The sequence below is a fragment of the Peromyscus eremicus genome, chromosome 17 (genome assembly GCF_949786415.1).
Source record: "Peromyscus eremicus chromosome 17, PerEre_H2_v1, whole genome shotgun sequence".
Taxonomy (NCBI): Eukaryota; Metazoa; Chordata; class Mammalia; order Rodentia; family Cricetidae; genus Peromyscus; species Peromyscus eremicus.
The window spans coordinates 50592491-50610092 of NC_081433.1; the positions used below are offsets into that span (position 1 = coordinate 50592491).

A 17602-nucleotide genomic window follows, 5' to 3' on the forward strand; every position below is an offset into this window, starting at 1 on the left:
GTTAAGTTTAATAATATATATATGTAAATCTTATTATTGTTCATTTACCTAAAAGGTTAATAATAAAAAGGAGAATGTTAATTATATAGACAAATTATAGGTTTACAAATAAGATAAAGTTAAATAAGTACTAATAGAGGTTCTATTTTGTGACAATGATTTTAAAATATTCAGCAGTGCAAGTTGTAACTTGAAAAGTGTGTTACCACTAGGATTCTGAACATGCTGAATGATATACAATATTTATAAAACATTTCCTTGTAATTAAATATAATATATGGTCAGTTTTGAAGAACAGCTCAGGAAAGCATTGTTAAATTATAAAACCCAAAATTCTACCCACAGATAATTACTATTAATGTCTGTGAATATTGTCTGTAACACTATTTTCTTTGAATATAAGTATACAGTATACATCAATAACTGATATTGCATTAGTTATGTGTTTAAAGTCAATTATACATATTAAATATTTGCCCATATTGGGCAAAGTCTTTAAAAATAAATCCCATACAGCAGGGAGGGGCACTATTTGAAAAGATTAGCAAGTGTGATCTTTTTGGATCACTAGAGAGTGGGCTTTGAGGTTTCAACAGCCAGTGGCAAGTCTGGAATATCACTATAATTTGAATCTTAAGAAATATATAGGCACAGGGAATAAGAAAAAAGAAGGGAGAATGTTTCAAAGCAGGGAGGTGAGAGGAATTATGGTTCTTCATTTTCCATATTACCAAATCAGCTTTTTCTGATTATCGAGGAAGGATGTTTAAATTACTTGGGATGGTTGAGCACATGATAGGGTTATGATTCTATTGATCTTTTTACCTTTTCTTTTTTAAAATCAATGCTTGGTTTAAATCCAGTAGGAAAAGGGGCTAGATTTACATAATGAAATAAATGAAAAAGATTGTCACTAAGAATAAAAGGTTAAAAAACATTCATATTAGAGAATTTATTTCAAATTCATTTCCTAAAATTTGAAAATTATCTAAAACATTACACATTTTGATTAAATTTTGAATAACTTTGGAAGTTCCTGTGAAGTTATCTTTACCAGCACAGTGGTAAGGATTTTAAATTATTACAGAAGAACATTACAGAAATTTTACTCACCTGTGTCCATAAGCACATGGGAAAAGACGTTACAGTGATGAGCAGGTAGTCAAGCCGCTGATGGATTGGACACAGATCCTCATCAACTTGGCAACTAGCAGTTACTATAGCAGGATCTCTGTGGTGGTTTGAATAGGAATGGTCCCCACAGGATCATATGTTTGAATGCCTGGTCATTTGGGAGTGGCGCTATTTGACAGGGATTGGGAGGTATGACCTTGCTGGAGTAGGTGTGGCCTTGTTCCAGGAAGTGTGTCACTGAGGATGAGCTTTGGGGTTTTGAAAGCTCAAGCCAGGCCCAGTGTCTCTCGCTATCATCTTGAAAAACACCTATTAGATTTCGTGTTGCATGCAGATAGAGAACGCTCAACTGCTTCTCCAGCACCATGGCTGCCTGTGTGCCACCATGCTCCCTGCCGTGTGGATAATGCACAAAACCTCTGAAACTGTAAACAAGCTCCAGTTATCTGACTTGTTATCAGAGTTGTCATGGTCATTGTGTCTCCTTACAGCCACAGAGCACTGACAAAGACAGTCATAATAAATAAAGACAGTCATAAATTTGGTCATCCCCTGGGAGATGGGTCAAAGTAAGCAAAGCCTAGATCAGAACAGAAGGTAATTTGTAGTAGGTAAGATAAGGATGTTAATGAAGGTAAAAGCAGGAATAAAAAAGGCTCAGGTGAGAAGCATGTGCAGCTGAAGATAGGCTACAGTTGCTGTGAAATGAACATAACATTTATATTAAACATAAAAAAATTGATATAACAATTTTCTACATATATAACATGGAGCTTTTGTTTTGTACAGGCTCAAAGCATTTTTCTGAAGATGTAATGGAAAAGCTGGTTTTAGTATTGGCAAATCTTTTTGGAAGGATATATATTCCAGCCAAGTTTCAAGATGCTAACATCAAGTTTTATCAATCAAAGGTAAAATCTTCCGATAAAATTAGTTAATAATAGTATACAAATTCTGCTAGAAATGATTCAGTAGCAACAGGACTTTATGAATATGGGGCAATTAATGTATTTTATGTACTAATGTTTCTTTTGGAAATAGTGTGGTGATATTTATCTGTAATTCAAATGTCACTCTGTGAATGTTCAAAGGTTACATGCCTTGAGGATAAATAGGATGAAAGTATATTCATGTTTTTAATTGATTGCATCAAAATACAGCATTAATGAAAGGTGTAGAGGGGCTGGGAAGATGACTTTATACTGTGCTTGCCATGCAAGCGTGTGGATCTGAGTGTGGACCCCAGTACCCACATGAAAAGATGTACATGGTAACATAGCTTATAATCCCAGAGCTGAAAAGGCAGAGAAGTCTGGAGCCTTGGAGCTAGCTAGGGCAGGCTAGCCTAATTGGAGAGAACTCTAGGAATGCTGAGAGACCTTGCTTCAAAAAATAAGGCGGAGAGCACCCACACACATATTCGTGTGCATACACATAGAAAATGAAGGTATTTCGGGGTAGTTAAGCCCCAAAGCCATCCTCATTGTTGAATGTGTGTCTTGAGATGTGACTGTATGTCATAGTGTCATCTCTGAGAAAGTTTTACAAAGTTATCTGGGAAATTGTCCTTTGATTCCTGAAGTCTAAATCTTAGAAAGAGTTTTTCATCTGGGTTGGTCGTTTTTGAAAAGGTGCATTTGTCCATTTAATTAAGACACTTGTATTTATTTCCATGAGCTCATTCATAGCACCCTTTCTGCTCTTCTTGGTGCTTTGAGCTGATTCTCTTAGGATGTAGCACCGATGGCATGGCCGAGAAAGGCAGAATTCTTTTCTTCACAGTTCCTCAAATCCAGAAGTCTTAAATGAAGATGCTTTATGAGGGCATGCTTTATAAGCTGTAGTTTACCATCACAAAACTACAAAAAGAAGAAACTGAGAGATACAGCACTTTCATGTGTACAGACTGAAAGTGGCTAACAGTGTTAGCATACTGAATACAGTGAGAGTGTCAGAACCTCTGAACCAGGTGGAGTTGATTCCGAGCCTGAAAATACGCTTTCTCTTCTTTTCTCTACAAATGTGTCCCTAGATTCTTTGAAATTACTCATGAGTCCAGTGGCAGTTGAGGACACGCTTCTACTTTAACAAAAGTCACTTTGATTAAGTAGCATCTGAGTAAACGTTATGAGTAGACTATCTATTTTTACACGTGCAAATAAGAACAAAAAACGTTTAACCCCAGTTTAACCAAGAAAAGAAGAAAAAGTGGCTGTATTGAAAACAATTGAATTATATCATGTGGTCTTTTTCCTTCACTGCTCCAAATATTCCGTTTTTAAGGCAGATATTCTCCTCTTTCTCTGAAAAACCTTTGGCTTTTAGGTGTTCCTTGATGACCTCCCTGAGGACTTCAGTGCTGCCCTGCATGAGTACAACATGCAAGTGACAGAGGACTTTGCTACTTTTCTGCTAATTGTGTCCCGATTGGCTGACATGAAACAGGAATATCAACTCCCCTTGTCAAAAATTGGTAAGTGTGTTTTAGTTCCACTGTGAAGTGATTTAGTAATGGTCTTGCCCAAGGACATGTAATGTGGATGTTAGGGATGAGGTCAGTGGTAGGGCTCCAACTGTACCATTTTTATCTCAGAATGCTGGCATTCTAGAAAAGTCAGCATGCCTTAGAATAGTTGGGTTCTTTCTACTTAAAAAAAAAAAAACAAAAAAAACAGACAAAACAAAACAAAACAAAACAAAACAAAAAAACAGAAGTTGGAGATAGGCATTTAAAAGGGCAGTGGAGGATGATGCTAAAACCAAATTGAATTATTTATAAACTGTTTTGATTGAGGGCTGACTTTGGGTCATTCCTAGAAAATAGAGCAAGTGTGTATCTGAGACAAGAGAAACAAGGGGAATTTTATGAGCACTTTTCGGAGAGGCTTGATGGTTGACTTTGGGCAGATTCCCTGACTCTGCTACTTCTTACTTCTGAAATTTGGGATTAAAGGCATGTATGCTTCCCAAATACTAGTAGCAGAGGTATAAGATCTCAAGTGCTGGGACTAAAGGTGTGTGCCACCATTGCCTGGTTCTGTTTCTCTCCTAGACTGAGTCAATCTCATATAATCCAGGGTGGCTCTGAATTCACAGTGATCCGAACAGCTCTCTGCCTCCTGAGTTCTAGGATTAAAGGTGAATGTAGTGGGTAGCTGCTCCAGCTTTGACCTGGAAGTACTACCCCCAGTGAGGCTTCTGGTAACTGTCATGCCTACCTATGACTTGCCTCTGAGGCAGGCTGAGATGGGAGCCCTTAATACCTGAGATCTGGATAGCCAGCTCTTTGGTTCCTGGTAATCCTGGATGCTGAATGGTAGACCGAGCAGAGTTCTCCCCAGAGAACCCAGCTGGACTGTCCCTCAACTCTCCCAGATCCTGTAACCAACCCTTTTACTAGCTGTAAGTTACCCCCAAAATAAACCTTTTTAACTACGTGGAGTTACCTTAATAAATCCCTCAATAGGTGTGTGCCACCACTGCCTGGCCTCTTGTGTTTAGTCTAGTGGCTAGTTCTGTTCTCTGATCTTCAGGCAAATTTTATTAGGGTACAACAAAATATCCCCACATGTATCCCATCACAAACTGGCTTGGCTGTTGTATGTGTTATACCAATTTGTTGTCCTTGTGATGTGGTCCCTGTTAGGTCCAATGGCTTCCCTTTTTAGCTTGGTTTAGCTCTCATACAAGGAAAAGAATCTTCCCGGCACGGTGGCACCTGTCTTTAATTCCAGCACTCAGAGGCAGGGGAATCGCTAGAGGACATGGGGATCTCTATGATCAGTCTGGCTTACACAGACAGTTCTAGGCCTGCTGGAGATATGTAGGGAGACCTTTTCTCAAACAAACAAGCCAAAAAACTAGAAGAAGAACAGCAAGCAGGGCTCTATCTCAACTTTTTCTGGCCAGACTTCACAGGTGAAGAATGTGAAGATTCACCACTTGTGTCCCACTTGATGAGCTGCGGGGAAGGCCGGGTGGCAGTTTCGCCATTTGTCTGTCTGTCTGGAAACTTTGATGTGGATTTGCTCTGTCCAGGAGTTCCAAATAACGTAAGTGAAGAGTGGATGTGTATTAGTTAGTCTCTGGGGGGCTTTTGCTCCAGTCCGAGTGGTATATTGTAACAGACAGCTGTCAAAGCTGTGGAATGCAAGCATACAGATGATAAAAAATTATACTTTCTATTGTAAGAAAAATATTTTTATTAGTTAATTAATTTTCCCAACCCAATCACAGATCACAGTTTTCCCTCCCTCCCCCCTCTCCTCCCAGTCCCTCCCCCAACCTATCCTGTTCCCCTGCCAGCCATCCATTCCTTCTCCTTTCTTTTCAGAAAAGTGCAGGCCTCCCATGTAGATCAGCCAGCCATGGCATATCAAGACAAATAACTTTTAAGAAAAATGTTTTAGGAGTTTTGATTTCTTTATTTTGTATGGATGACTATAAACAACTAGTTGGATATGTAAGAGACTGGTAGTTAAGGACATTGAAAAACCAATATTAACTTTTAAGCATTACAGTTTTCCTTTCCCAAGATGGACGTGACGGCTCATGCCCATAATTCCAACACGGGGGACGCTGAGACAGGAGGACTGCTACAAATGGGACTGTTACATAATGAGTTTCAGGCAGGGCTAGAGTGTGTTCCTGTTTCAAGACAAGAAGCGGGTGGAGGAAGAGAGAAGGAGGGAGAGGAGGATATCAAAATAATTCCCCTTTCCATTTATCCTGTAATTAACTCAATTTATGAAATGTAACAATCACTTTTACTTCCTTTTTACATGTAGAGTTTCCATGGCAATTCAGAGGGGTGCTGATAGAATAAACTAGAAAGTCTGTGTCTTGTTGCTGCAAAATCAGCATTAGAAGAAGCATAGGTATATGCATGAACTTGTTCCCACTCACCCTTGCTGCCCATGGAGTTCTAGAAAACAATTTCTGCTTCTCTTTCCTTCATTTTAAAGCATCGGACATAAGTATTTAGATTCATGTTATTTGATCATACCCTGCTTTTTGCTTGATCCAATTCACTTGATATAATTTTTATTAGGGTATATTGTAATATCTTGAAATTTCACTTACTTGTATTATTTATTACAGTTTGATGCCATATTCTATTGCTTCTGGGTGGCTTACAAAGAGAGGAATACACATAGTGGGTACCCATGAACCTAGAACTCTTGCCTCACTTTTATTTCATTTCCTTGTGTTCCACTAAAGTTACTGAAATTTCTACATTCTTCTGAAAAGAATTCATTTTACAGATGAGTACTTATTTACACTTGTGTTTTATTTTAGACGAGTGAAGGAATGGTTAATGGTATTCTCCTGAAAGTATCTTTTGCTGTCTTTAGTTTTATGTCTGTAAGATACATACCTGTTTTGCTATGGAGCTCTGGTTTATTTTCCACACATCATAATACTTCATAATATAAAACTATACATTACTCTGTCTTCTGTCGATGTTTGATCAGTTTATAGTTCTCTGTTGCAACAAACAGGGTTGGTATTAATGTCTGGTGCATGTGTGCAACTTTCCCTTGGGTGGAGATTTTCTGGGTCATAATAAAATAAAATTATATAAATGTTCATGTCTACTACCCATGACTCCCAAACCACTCTAGTGTTGTAGAATATTAGTTAAAGATGCGTTACATTTGTTACGCTATAGAACATTTGTTTAATGATGCAAAGATGTGTTGCATTCTTTTATGTTGCATTTGCTTAACTCTGTGAAGCTGTGTTACTTTGCCTGTCTAAAACACCTGATTGGTCTATTAATAAAGAATGGCCAATAGCAAGGCAGGAGAAAGGATATGAGGGGCTGGTAGGCAGAGAGAATAAATAGGAGAAGAAATCTGGGAAGAGAGATTGAGGAGGAGGATAAGGAGGAAGACTCCAGGGGCCAGCCACCCAGCTACACAGCAATCCATGGAGTAAGAAGTAAAAAAAGGTATATAGAATACAGAAAGATACAGGCCCAGAGGCAAAAGATAGATGGGATAATTTAAGTTAGGAAAAGCTGGCTAGAAATAAGTCAAGCTAAGGCTGGGCATTCATAAGTAAGAATAAATCTCTATGTGATTTATTTGGGTGCTGAGTGGCAGGAACCAAGGAGCAAAGAATAGAGAGTAAGAAAAAAAGAAAAAACTACACTCTAGAATGTAGTTGGGCCAGTTTACAGCATCACTACCGCTATATCAGAATTCCTGTTGGTCACATGAGGCAAAGTTTGCAAAACAAATAGGCATAGAAAAACTACTTACTTGTTTTCTTCCTTTTTTTATTGTTTTTGTTCTATCCTCTCTCTACTCTTTATTCTGGCTGTTGATTCTAAAGACCATTATACTTGTTCAGTTGAATAGTCTCTTGTGACATGCAGGCCTCCAGTTCTCTGAAACTCCGTTTGCAAAGGTATTCTCTGAATTATTAAGGAGACAAAGTTTTTCAATTAACTTTTCTTTCCTAGTCTGGTGGACTTGCCATCAGCATGCTGTGGGGATAATCCTCTTCACAGGTGGAGCTAAGCCATGCTCTAGGATGCACTGTCTCAGTGTGTGCAGAAGGCCCCTGCTCTTCTACCAACAGAGTGTTCTTGAAATGCATCGATGAATATGAAATGACTACAAGTTATAAGTCGCAATCCTTCTCTCCTTGTGAATAACCATTAAAAAAAATCTATTTCTTTAGGTCATTCTGCACACAATTGGTATCAATCACAATCAAGCCCCAGTGCTGTGGCCACACAGATTGGATAGTAGAGGAAGAAAAATGCCACTTAATGCGTATGCACTTGACTTCTATAAGCATGGATCCCTTGTGGGATTAGACCAGGACAATAGGTATGTTCTTTCCTGAAAGTTCCAACAAATGGTTAGCCCTGCCAAGCATATTAGATTTTCATTTCCAGACTGACGGCAAAGATGATAACATACTCTATACTATTTTTATTTCTAGTTTATCAGCAAAAATTTGGCCTTTAGGCTAACTCAATTGCCCTAAATATGTAGTCTAAATGTATCTTTGTGAATATTCAATATATTTTATATTACAGTTCTACTTAGGCATCATTTGGTATTTTAAACATAATGACAAATAGCCATCTGGTATTGCTTAATGCCTGAGAGAATATAAAGTATCTAGTTTACATATCTGGTTCTGAGAGAGTTAATTTAGCTTGTTGTCAGGGAAGCCATTTCTATAAGTATAAGCAGGACCAAGCATTATTTAGGTCACTCTGCACACAGTTGTTGTGGACACAGTGTTTTAGCCACAAAAGTTGGACAGTCAAGGAAGAAAACTGCTGCTTAGCACATATGCACTTGACTGCTGTCAGCGTGGATCCCTTGTGAGGTTTGACCAGGCCAATAGGTATCTTTTCTCTTGATAATGTCAAGAAATAATTAGTAATGCTAAGCATATTAGATATTCACTTCTAGGGAAATATCCCTGAGCAAGGGAGATATTGGTCCAAGTGCTAAACACATACATCTAGAGGCAAATACACTAAGGAATTAAACATACAGTTGACATAAAAATTTAGTAATTCTTGTTAAGTTAAGGAATAAACTGTTTTGATAGTCCTCAGAACCTGGAACATTCTTGTTTATTAAATTTTTGTTCACTATTTTTTATTGTGAGTAAAGTAGTTGTTGCATTAGTAGATAATATTTTGGTTTGTTTTTAAACCTTATTCATTGATAATTCATAATTGTATATAAACTATTATGACTAAACTCACTCCCACATTCTTGTATTTCTTCCCAATTGTACTGCTTAACTCCAGCAAATCAGCCTTCCATTTTTGAGTCTTTGAGTTTCGTTTTGCTTTCATTTTCGGACCCATTGAGTTTTACCAGGGCTGCCTGCATGAGTGTGGAGCACAGGGGACCTCACCAGTGGCTACAATACCGAAGAAAATGATTCTCCCTTCTTCAGCTCATAGGACCCTGTGCCTCCCTTGGGAAACTAGTTGTCCTATGAACCTCTCCTGCATGCCTGAATGTTAATGGTCCCAATCTTGTGCAGACCCTGTGCAGACTACCTTAGTTGCTGTGAGTTCATGAGTCACACCATGCCCCAAAGAGAGCATGTCACAGCACTCATCTCAGATCCAGCTCTTAGTTCTGTTTGTGTCCTCTTCTGTGATGCCCTGCCTTGGTGGGGTCATATAGACATTCCAAGTAGGTATTAGTGCTCAGCAGTCACTTATTCTCAACACTGTGACCAATTGTGAGCTATCCATTGTACAACAAAACAAAACCAAACAACAATAATAAAAACCTAGCTTCTGTGATCATAGCCAAGATAGCCTTAATTTATGGGTGTAAAAATAATAGTAAATAATTTTGAGTCATTAATTTGCTTTTCTGTTGTTTAGGTTACATCAAGGGGCAGCTTACAACCTGTTGAAAGATTTTTCCCTTACCATTAAATCTATCAGGTATGTTACATGTTGAAATATTACTTTGTTATTTTTCAAAAATTTAACTGTAATTTGAAAATGTTGAGTTTTTTTCTTGAAACTAGTATGTAAAAGTATCATCGAGCCTGTTACATATCATGCATTTCAACTTCCCAGAGGGTCTATAGAATTCCCCATCCCTACAACCTCTTGGTTATGTTCTGTAATATCATTAATTCCATACTATTTTCGTGATTAAGGTCCATCCACATAAAGTCCCAGGCTCAGGCACTACACACTAACAGAAAATTATTCAGGAGCATTGCTGACCCCAGATCCTAATATTCTTAATGATCCCAATTGTGAACTCATGTCAAATACATGATGTTTCTGAGGTGCCATCAGGTCTCCAGGTTACAGCATGTGCTTGCTCTTGAGTCTCTTGCTACAACCTATATTTTTCTTCAGGGATTGTCTGACTGTCAATGCATAGTCACTTCCTGTTTTGATCTGCAACAAAGCCCGGTTAATCACAAGCATTATCAAACTTTATGTGAGCACCCCATCCTTAGGCTCCATTGGCCATATAATGTCAACTAGGTATATGACCATCATACTAACTCTTGAATCTAAATGCATTCCAGCACTTTAACAGTGGTTCTTTATTTTTTCACAGGTATGTCCAAGTGACCATAAATCTCAACATTGTTGCATCCTTAATAAGCAATTCTTTGTTTTATTTCATTGATCAGAACCGAATTAGGCCTATGGATTTTTTATATACACAGAGTGAATTTGAAGCATACAGGATTAGAAGGGAATAGCTTTGTCTATCTATAGCAGTGGTTCCCCATCTTCCTAATCCTGCAACCCTTTAATACAGTTCTCCCTATTATAGTGACCCTCATACATAAAATTATTTAATTTTTTATTTCAATTTTGCCACTTCATAACTGAAATTAAATATCTGATAGGCAGGATATCTGATATGTGACCCCCAAAGGGGTCATGATCCACAGGTTGATAATCATTGGTTTGTAGTATCTCTAGGCAATGTGCCTCATAGTTACTCAAGGTATAATCTTAAGAGCAATCCAGAAGCATCCAGAGATACTAGAGCTGTGTCCAAAGTCAGACTGAAAAATAAACGTTCATTCATTCATCTAACCAGCGTGGGTGTTATTATTGGTTTGAGACATTTTTACACACTTGAGGTACAAGGATTGTTAAATCTATTCCCACCCTTTGGGGGAAAAATAAACCTTATAGTCCTTGTATTAGTTACTTTTGTGTTGCTGTGATAAAACACCATAAACAAGGCAACTTGTAGAAGAAAGTATTTCTTTTGGCTTATGGTTCCAGAGAAGTTTGAGTCTGTTTCAGGAAGATAATTCAGTGTTACGGTTTAGAATTCTGGCTGCATATTTTCAGCATCGTGGAAACAGGGCAATAAGAGTCAGTGTGGCATAGATCTACAGTTTGAATATGTGATAGAGATGTGTCAGATTGTCTCAAAGTCTGTAACAGTAAGGGTGATCAGAAATGAATGAAGGTCTGAATTAAGGAAACAGAAGGAATAATTCAGAATATTAATTCGACAAATATTTATAATTGAGACATTAAACCTGAAGTTTATATAGTGAGTTAAGATAACGAATGTTTAAATTGTTGTAAATGAATCTCTCTCTCTCTCTCTCTCTCTCTCTCTCTCTCTCTCTCTCTCTCTCTCTCTCTCTCATACACACACACACACGCACACACACACACACACACACACACACACACACTACAGAGTGAAAATGACATTTGTGGGGAAGTACAAAAATAGTGAGTTAGAATTTATATATGTTGTGGATATCAGAGGACATCATTCTGGTCTTTATTTGTGGATATCAGAAGACATCATCACAATGATAAGTCTGTAACTCAGGAGAAATAAGTTAATGTTGCAGATAGACATTTCATTTTGGTGGTAGATCACTAAAGATGGATCTCTAGTAGGGACAAAACACTAAATAATGAAAGGCAAATAAGATGTCAAACTGTTCTTGATTTCAGCCAAGGCTACTTGCTATGAACTGTTCAGTTTTGTGTTTCTTCTCCATTTCTTCATGCCTGTGTACCAGTTTTTTAATGCTAATGGGACAAGTTGTTACTTAATGATATAAACCTATATATATGTATCATCTTACCATTCTGGAGGTCAAAAGTCAAGTGTGTTCCATTGGGTAAAATTAGGTGTCTGAATACTCTAAGGGAAATCCTTGGGTCCTTCCCAAATTTAGAGGCTGCCTGCATCTTTGGCTCACCATTTCCTTCTGTCTTTGAGGCCAGGGATGTTCAGTAGCGAGAGCTGAGATTGTGTAACAAGTGTCCACATTTCACTCCTTTGATGTCGGTTCTCTCCTTGCTCACACCCATGAGCACCTGTGAGAATTCCGTCAGTTCTACATAGAGAATCCAGAATCCGTGTTCAAGATTAGCTATCATCTGTGATGGTAATTCCCCTTTGCCTTGGAATCTAACATGACTTATAGATTTCTGGGGATTTAGGTAAGGACCTCTGAATTAGATGAGGACCATTATTCTACTGACCACATCCTACTTTCATTTATTTCTCACCTACCTAGAGAAAGAAAGGAAGCTTTTCTTCTCCATAGTGGATTATGGTATATTCTGAACACAATAGCAAAAAAAAAAATGTGCATGAGGTATGCAGAGAAAAGAAAAGAAATTTGTGTTGTACTACCCAAGGAAGCAAGGATCAAATGACATAGAATTTGGTAGCCTTTCAATTACCCTTGGGTAATAAAGGCACTGCATGGAACACTTTGTCTTAGTTTCCTATTTCTTTCTCTTTTTTGTGTGTGTACACATTATTTGGTGAATAAGTTTGCTTCTTATCAGTATTCCTTATAATTTGCTAATCCTATCTCATCACTTTGCAGGACAGTCTTTTTTTTTTAATAGTACTCTATGTCACTTAGTTGACTAATAGTATATGTATATATGTGTTCTTCTATTTGTAGTGTCTCCTTGCGTGAACTCTGTGAAAATGAAGACGACAACGTTGTTCTAGCATTTGAACAATTGTCTAAGTCCTTTCAGGAAAAGTTTGAAAAAGTGTGAAAAGAAAAACTACGTAAATCACAAAAAAAACCAAAAACCAAAAAACAAAAAAAAAGCCGGGCAGTGGTGGCGCATGCCTTTAATCCCAGCACTCGGAAGGCAGAGCCAGGCAGATCTCTGTGAATTCGAGGCCAGCCTGGTCTACAAAGTGAGTTCCAGGAAAAGCGCAAAGCTACACAGAGAAACCCCGTCTCGAAAAAACAAAAACAAAAACAAACAAACAAAAACCCCCCAAAAAACAGAATGAAAAACTACGTAAACCACTTAAAATATCACCATAGAAGCTTTGCAAGTTATATATCTTTTATTCTTATGACTTGATAAGAAAATCATGCACAATGAAATGGGATGAGGAAGCAGTTTGGAGTTAAAGAGTTGCCATCAAACTTGCTGGGCTTGGCTTTGAGCACCCTTGGCCATATTACTTGGTGTGCCTAAGTCTTGGTTTCTTTAAATGATTGACTAAAAATCCTTATGTCTCCAAATTATTGAGGATTGAATGAGAAAATGTGGGATTTTGCATATATATGTTTGAAGACACTTTTCTACTCTGTGGGAGTAGAAAATATAGAAAAAATATTGTATTTAAATATTTTCACTGTTAATATATGTATATATATATATATATATATAAAGTTTATTGAAACTAGAAAAGAAATGATTACAGCATCTTGAAAGTGTAATATATTCTTCCCAATCAACGTAAAGGGATTGCACTGCTTAGATTGTTAGCTATTGAAACAGTACATCTTAGTAAATAAGCTACTTATAAAAAAGTGAATGTTTTCATCCAATTTTTAAAAGGAAACATATAGCTAATGTTTTACTTCATTTTAATTGTATATACATGACTGCTGAAATAAAGACTTCATTGGTTTCGTTTGTGTGAAATATACTCATCTATTCACGTGCACACTACCATTCATTCTGTGTGGTCATTTACATAGGATCATTCTGTAATCAGGGCCTTGTCCTCAATTCTCAGCTCTAGAATCTATTTGAAACCCTCAACTCAAACTTACGTCACTGAATCCTCACAACAGAGGGTCGGTCTTTTCTGATACGCTAAGCCTATAGGCTGAAGATGATGCCCCAACACTGTGGAGAAACCTCAGGTGACTGTCCAGGCAGCTGGCTGTTTCTGTCAACTCAACTTTTTTTTTTTTTTTTTTTTGGAATTTGCTTGCATGTACCTCCTGTTTTTATTTTTTATTAGGTAATATTATTTTCCTTCTTGGATCTCTGAGGGAGTTGAAGATTAGTTAGTTATAGTTGAAGATTAATTAGGATAGAAAGTGAATTAGATACATTTGGACTTACCAAAATAGTATAGATAATGGAATTATTTTCTCTGAATTTGTCAAATATAAATGGACTAGACATTGTTTAGGTATTTATTACTTGTATATATTGTATATAGTTATTGTACTTTTGTATATAGTTTTTCTTAACTATAACTTTCTTAAAAGTCATAACCTTTCACTGAACAATGCTCTTTTTGGTGTCACTATAAATAGGTTGCAGTGGCTTAAAAAATCTGTTATGGTTCATTGATTTCTGAAGCAGAAAATTTCTGATTATTGGAAATGATGTACCATTTCATGAGTGATGTTAGAAATCTCTTCCTTGGTGGTGGTGGTGGTGGTGGTGGGGGATGCAGTTTAAACTGTCTTCATTCTTTAAATGCTACAACACTGCTGTAAACCAAGACTCTTAGAAAACAGGATCCTGCCTAGTACCTCTTAATTGCCACTTAGTGGAATGTTACATAATGTGAAATATATCGTCATGTTAGCTTTAACTTAAAGATTATACTTAGGAGTCCAGCTGGGAAATGAAGATTTCCTCCATCCCTATATGTATAAGCTAATCTGGTTTCTAGATTTTTAGAAAAGTGAGGTCGTTTTTTGCCTGCAATCTGGAATCTTCTTAAAAGTGTAGAATTATATACAACATCTTTGAGGTGGGTCCCCCGCGAGTGGGAGAGGGCTGCTTCTTTAGTCTTCAGCTAAATCTGAAGAGTAAGCAGGAACAATTTCTCAAGAGTGAGTTCAGGAGATATATATCAGCAAAAAGGTGGAGCTCAGAAAACCTACAAAAACTATGAACTGGCAAGATACTTTCCTAGAATACTTTAGAACTAGGTAGAATGTATGAAGATTCCCTGGACCCCAGAGAAGAGAAAAACCAGACAATAAAAGAAATGGGTATCCTTAGCTGTGATGCTTGTCCTTCCAAGTTGGTATGTTTCACACATCGAATAGAGTCTCAGATTTAAGTGGCTTCTTCACTGGAGAAAGTGAGTCAAGGTAGACATGCTTTGCCTGTCTCCTGGGTCTCTTTGCATGGAGCTCACTCCTCTCACTGTTCACAGAAGTACTACCTATATTTCTTTTAGTGGTTTCAGGTTTCACATTTAGGTCTTTGAGCCACTTGAAATCAGTTTCATGCAAGGTGATAGATACAGGTCTAATTTTGTTCTGTCACATATGGACATCTAGTTTGCCCAGAACCATTTGTTGAAGATGCTGTCTTGTCTTTAGTATCTGTTTTGGCATCTTTGTTGAATATTGGATGTCTATAGTTATATGTGCCCATGTTTGGGTCTTTGATTTTATTCCCTTGGCCTTCATGTCTGTTTTTGTGTCTGCACCACATTTGCTTTTATTACTGTGGCTCTGTACTCTGTCTTGAAGTCTAGAATGTTAGTCCCTCCAACATGGTTCTTTTTGTTAAGGCGGTGTTTTTTTAAGTATCAGGGTTCATTGTGATTCCATGTGAATTGTAGGATAGTTTTTGTATTACTGTGAAGAATGAGATTCAGATTTTCACGGGAATTGTGTTGGATCTGCAAAGAGCTTTTGGTAGAATGGTCATTTCTGTAGTATCAATTCTACCAATCAATGAGTATGGAATGTCTTTTCATTTTCTAGTGTTCTCTCCATCTTCCCTCAGAAATTTAAAGTTTTTATTGTATAAGTCTTTCACCTATTTAGTTAGGTTTATTACTAGACATTTCTTTTTTGAGGAGGGGTGTTAATGATCTCTTTATCAGTATGTTTGCTTCATGTGTATAGAAAATCTGTCTGTGTGTAGCTATAAAAACTGCTAGAAGAAAACATAGGCAGAACCATGTAGGATATGGATGTAGGAGATGACTTTCTGAGTAGAACCCCATTTGCCCAGGAATTGAGACCAACCATCAACATGTGGGACTTCATACACCTAAAACACTTCTGCACAGCTAAAGAACACTATCAACTGAGTGAAGAGAAAGGCCAAGTTGGTTGCAAACTGGTCCAGCCGCCCTAGAAATCAGTTTGAGGAACCTCAAAAGCTAAAAATAACTCTCCATCTGACCTAAGGATACGACTTCTCAATGTAAGCCCAAGGACTCAACAGTGCCCTCCACAGTTCCTTGCTCAGCCATGTTCACTGCTGCGCTATTCACAAGAGCTAGGAAATGGAAATGACCTAAATGCCTTTCACCTGATGTGTGGACAATGAAAAATCTGTATGTATTTATTGGGAAATACTATTCAACTTCACAAAATTTGACATTATGACATTTGCAGGTAAATAGATGAAATTAGGAAAGATCATACTGAGTGAGAAAACCCAGGTCCAGAAAGACCGAGGTCATCTGTTGTTCCTACCTTCAAATCTTCATATACAAGTGTGGATATCTCCCTTGCCCAAGAAATGTCTCTTTGCCACAGAGACTACTACAGAAAAACCTCAACCAGTCAAAATGCAGGGAATAAGTGATCATGTGGTACACAGCCTCAACTGATACATCTACAACACAACTACTGCATCTAAGGCTCTGGGATCATTACAGAAGATGAGCAGAAAGACTGTAAGAGCCAGAGGATCAGGAAGTTTGCTGTGAGATTGTGTTTCTTAAAAATGTCAGAAGCTATGATCATAAAGTTCCAACAAGATGCCTGCCTAAAATGATCAGAGCAAGGACACTAATGGACATGCTAACATGAAAGGGGAAAGTCTCATGAGGCCACAGCCCTAGAAAAAGACTGTAGGCAACTAACTAATGTTGAGAGCAGTAGAAACAGGCTTCCCCTGGGAAAAGCCCCCTAACTGGACATCCAAGGCCGAGTGGCTAGGCCTCATCTCATATATCTGCAAGTAACATTATATGGACTGGGCAGATTGTATTCATATATTGAGGAATACACACACACACACACACACACACACACACACACACACACACACACACACCAATAATTAAAGAGGCCATGAGTTTGAAGAGAGCAAGGTGAGCACATGTGCCATGGTACATATGTGTCCAGCCTTCCTCCAAAAATTAAAGAACTTTTAAAAAAGTATCTTAATTATCTTTACTGGAGTGACATTAGCACAATCAAGGTATACACACAGATTCATGTGAACCCTTACTCTTCCTTCTAAATATGTTGTACAACTAAATCTAGTAAGTATATCTCTTGGTACACTTTACTTTCGACTACTTTCATTAACAGGCTGTTCTAGGGCCTCATTTCAGCTTTATTGTGTTTGTTCAAGAGTGCAGGCAATTCCCATGAGGGTGGGCACACACTTAGTAGTGTGATCACACACTTCAATGCTATAGATTTCAGGCTGATACCAGAGACACCTACAGATCAGACTTTTTTGTAGGTACTGACAGTTCACATTTAAATAAAATTGATTCCAATGCAATGTTTTTCTTATTTCATCACACGCAATTTAATTAATTACTAATAGAGGAAGGGGTACAAATCCAGGATTACATATTTTCAACAGTAGATTTTTTTTGTCTTAGAATAATTTTAGAGATAGAAGAAAAATATGATTTTATAGTTTTGTTTCCGTGTCAATAACAGCACAAGTTCAACCATTTGTATCTGAAGTGTCTGTAAAGAGGGTTTCAAGACCTTCAAATCTTCACTTATT

At 37.5% G+C, this 17602-nt stretch overlaps 1 protein-coding gene across 1 annotated transcript in view; it reads left to right on the top strand.

Moving 5' to 3' along the window:
- Nucleotides 1–12698, top strand: part of LOC131894232 (probable ATP-dependent RNA helicase DDX60) — a 97781-nt gene extending 85083 nt beyond the window's left edge. The window contains exons 32-37 of the mRNA XM_059244463.1: nt 1924–2045; nt 3460–3607; nt 5044–5186; nt 7825–7976; nt 9515–9577; nt 12568–12698. Of these exons, the coding sequence (XP_059100446.1) occupies nt 1924–2045; nt 3460–3607; nt 5044–5186; nt 7825–7976; nt 9515–9577; nt 12568–12667 (728 nt within the window). The 3' untranslated portion in view covers nt 12668–12698. The remainder of the gene's footprint in view (nt 1–1923; nt 2046–3459; nt 3608–5043; nt 5187–7824; nt 7977–9514; nt 9578–12567) is intronic.
- The last annotated feature ends 4904 nt before the right edge of the window (nt 12699–17602 follow it).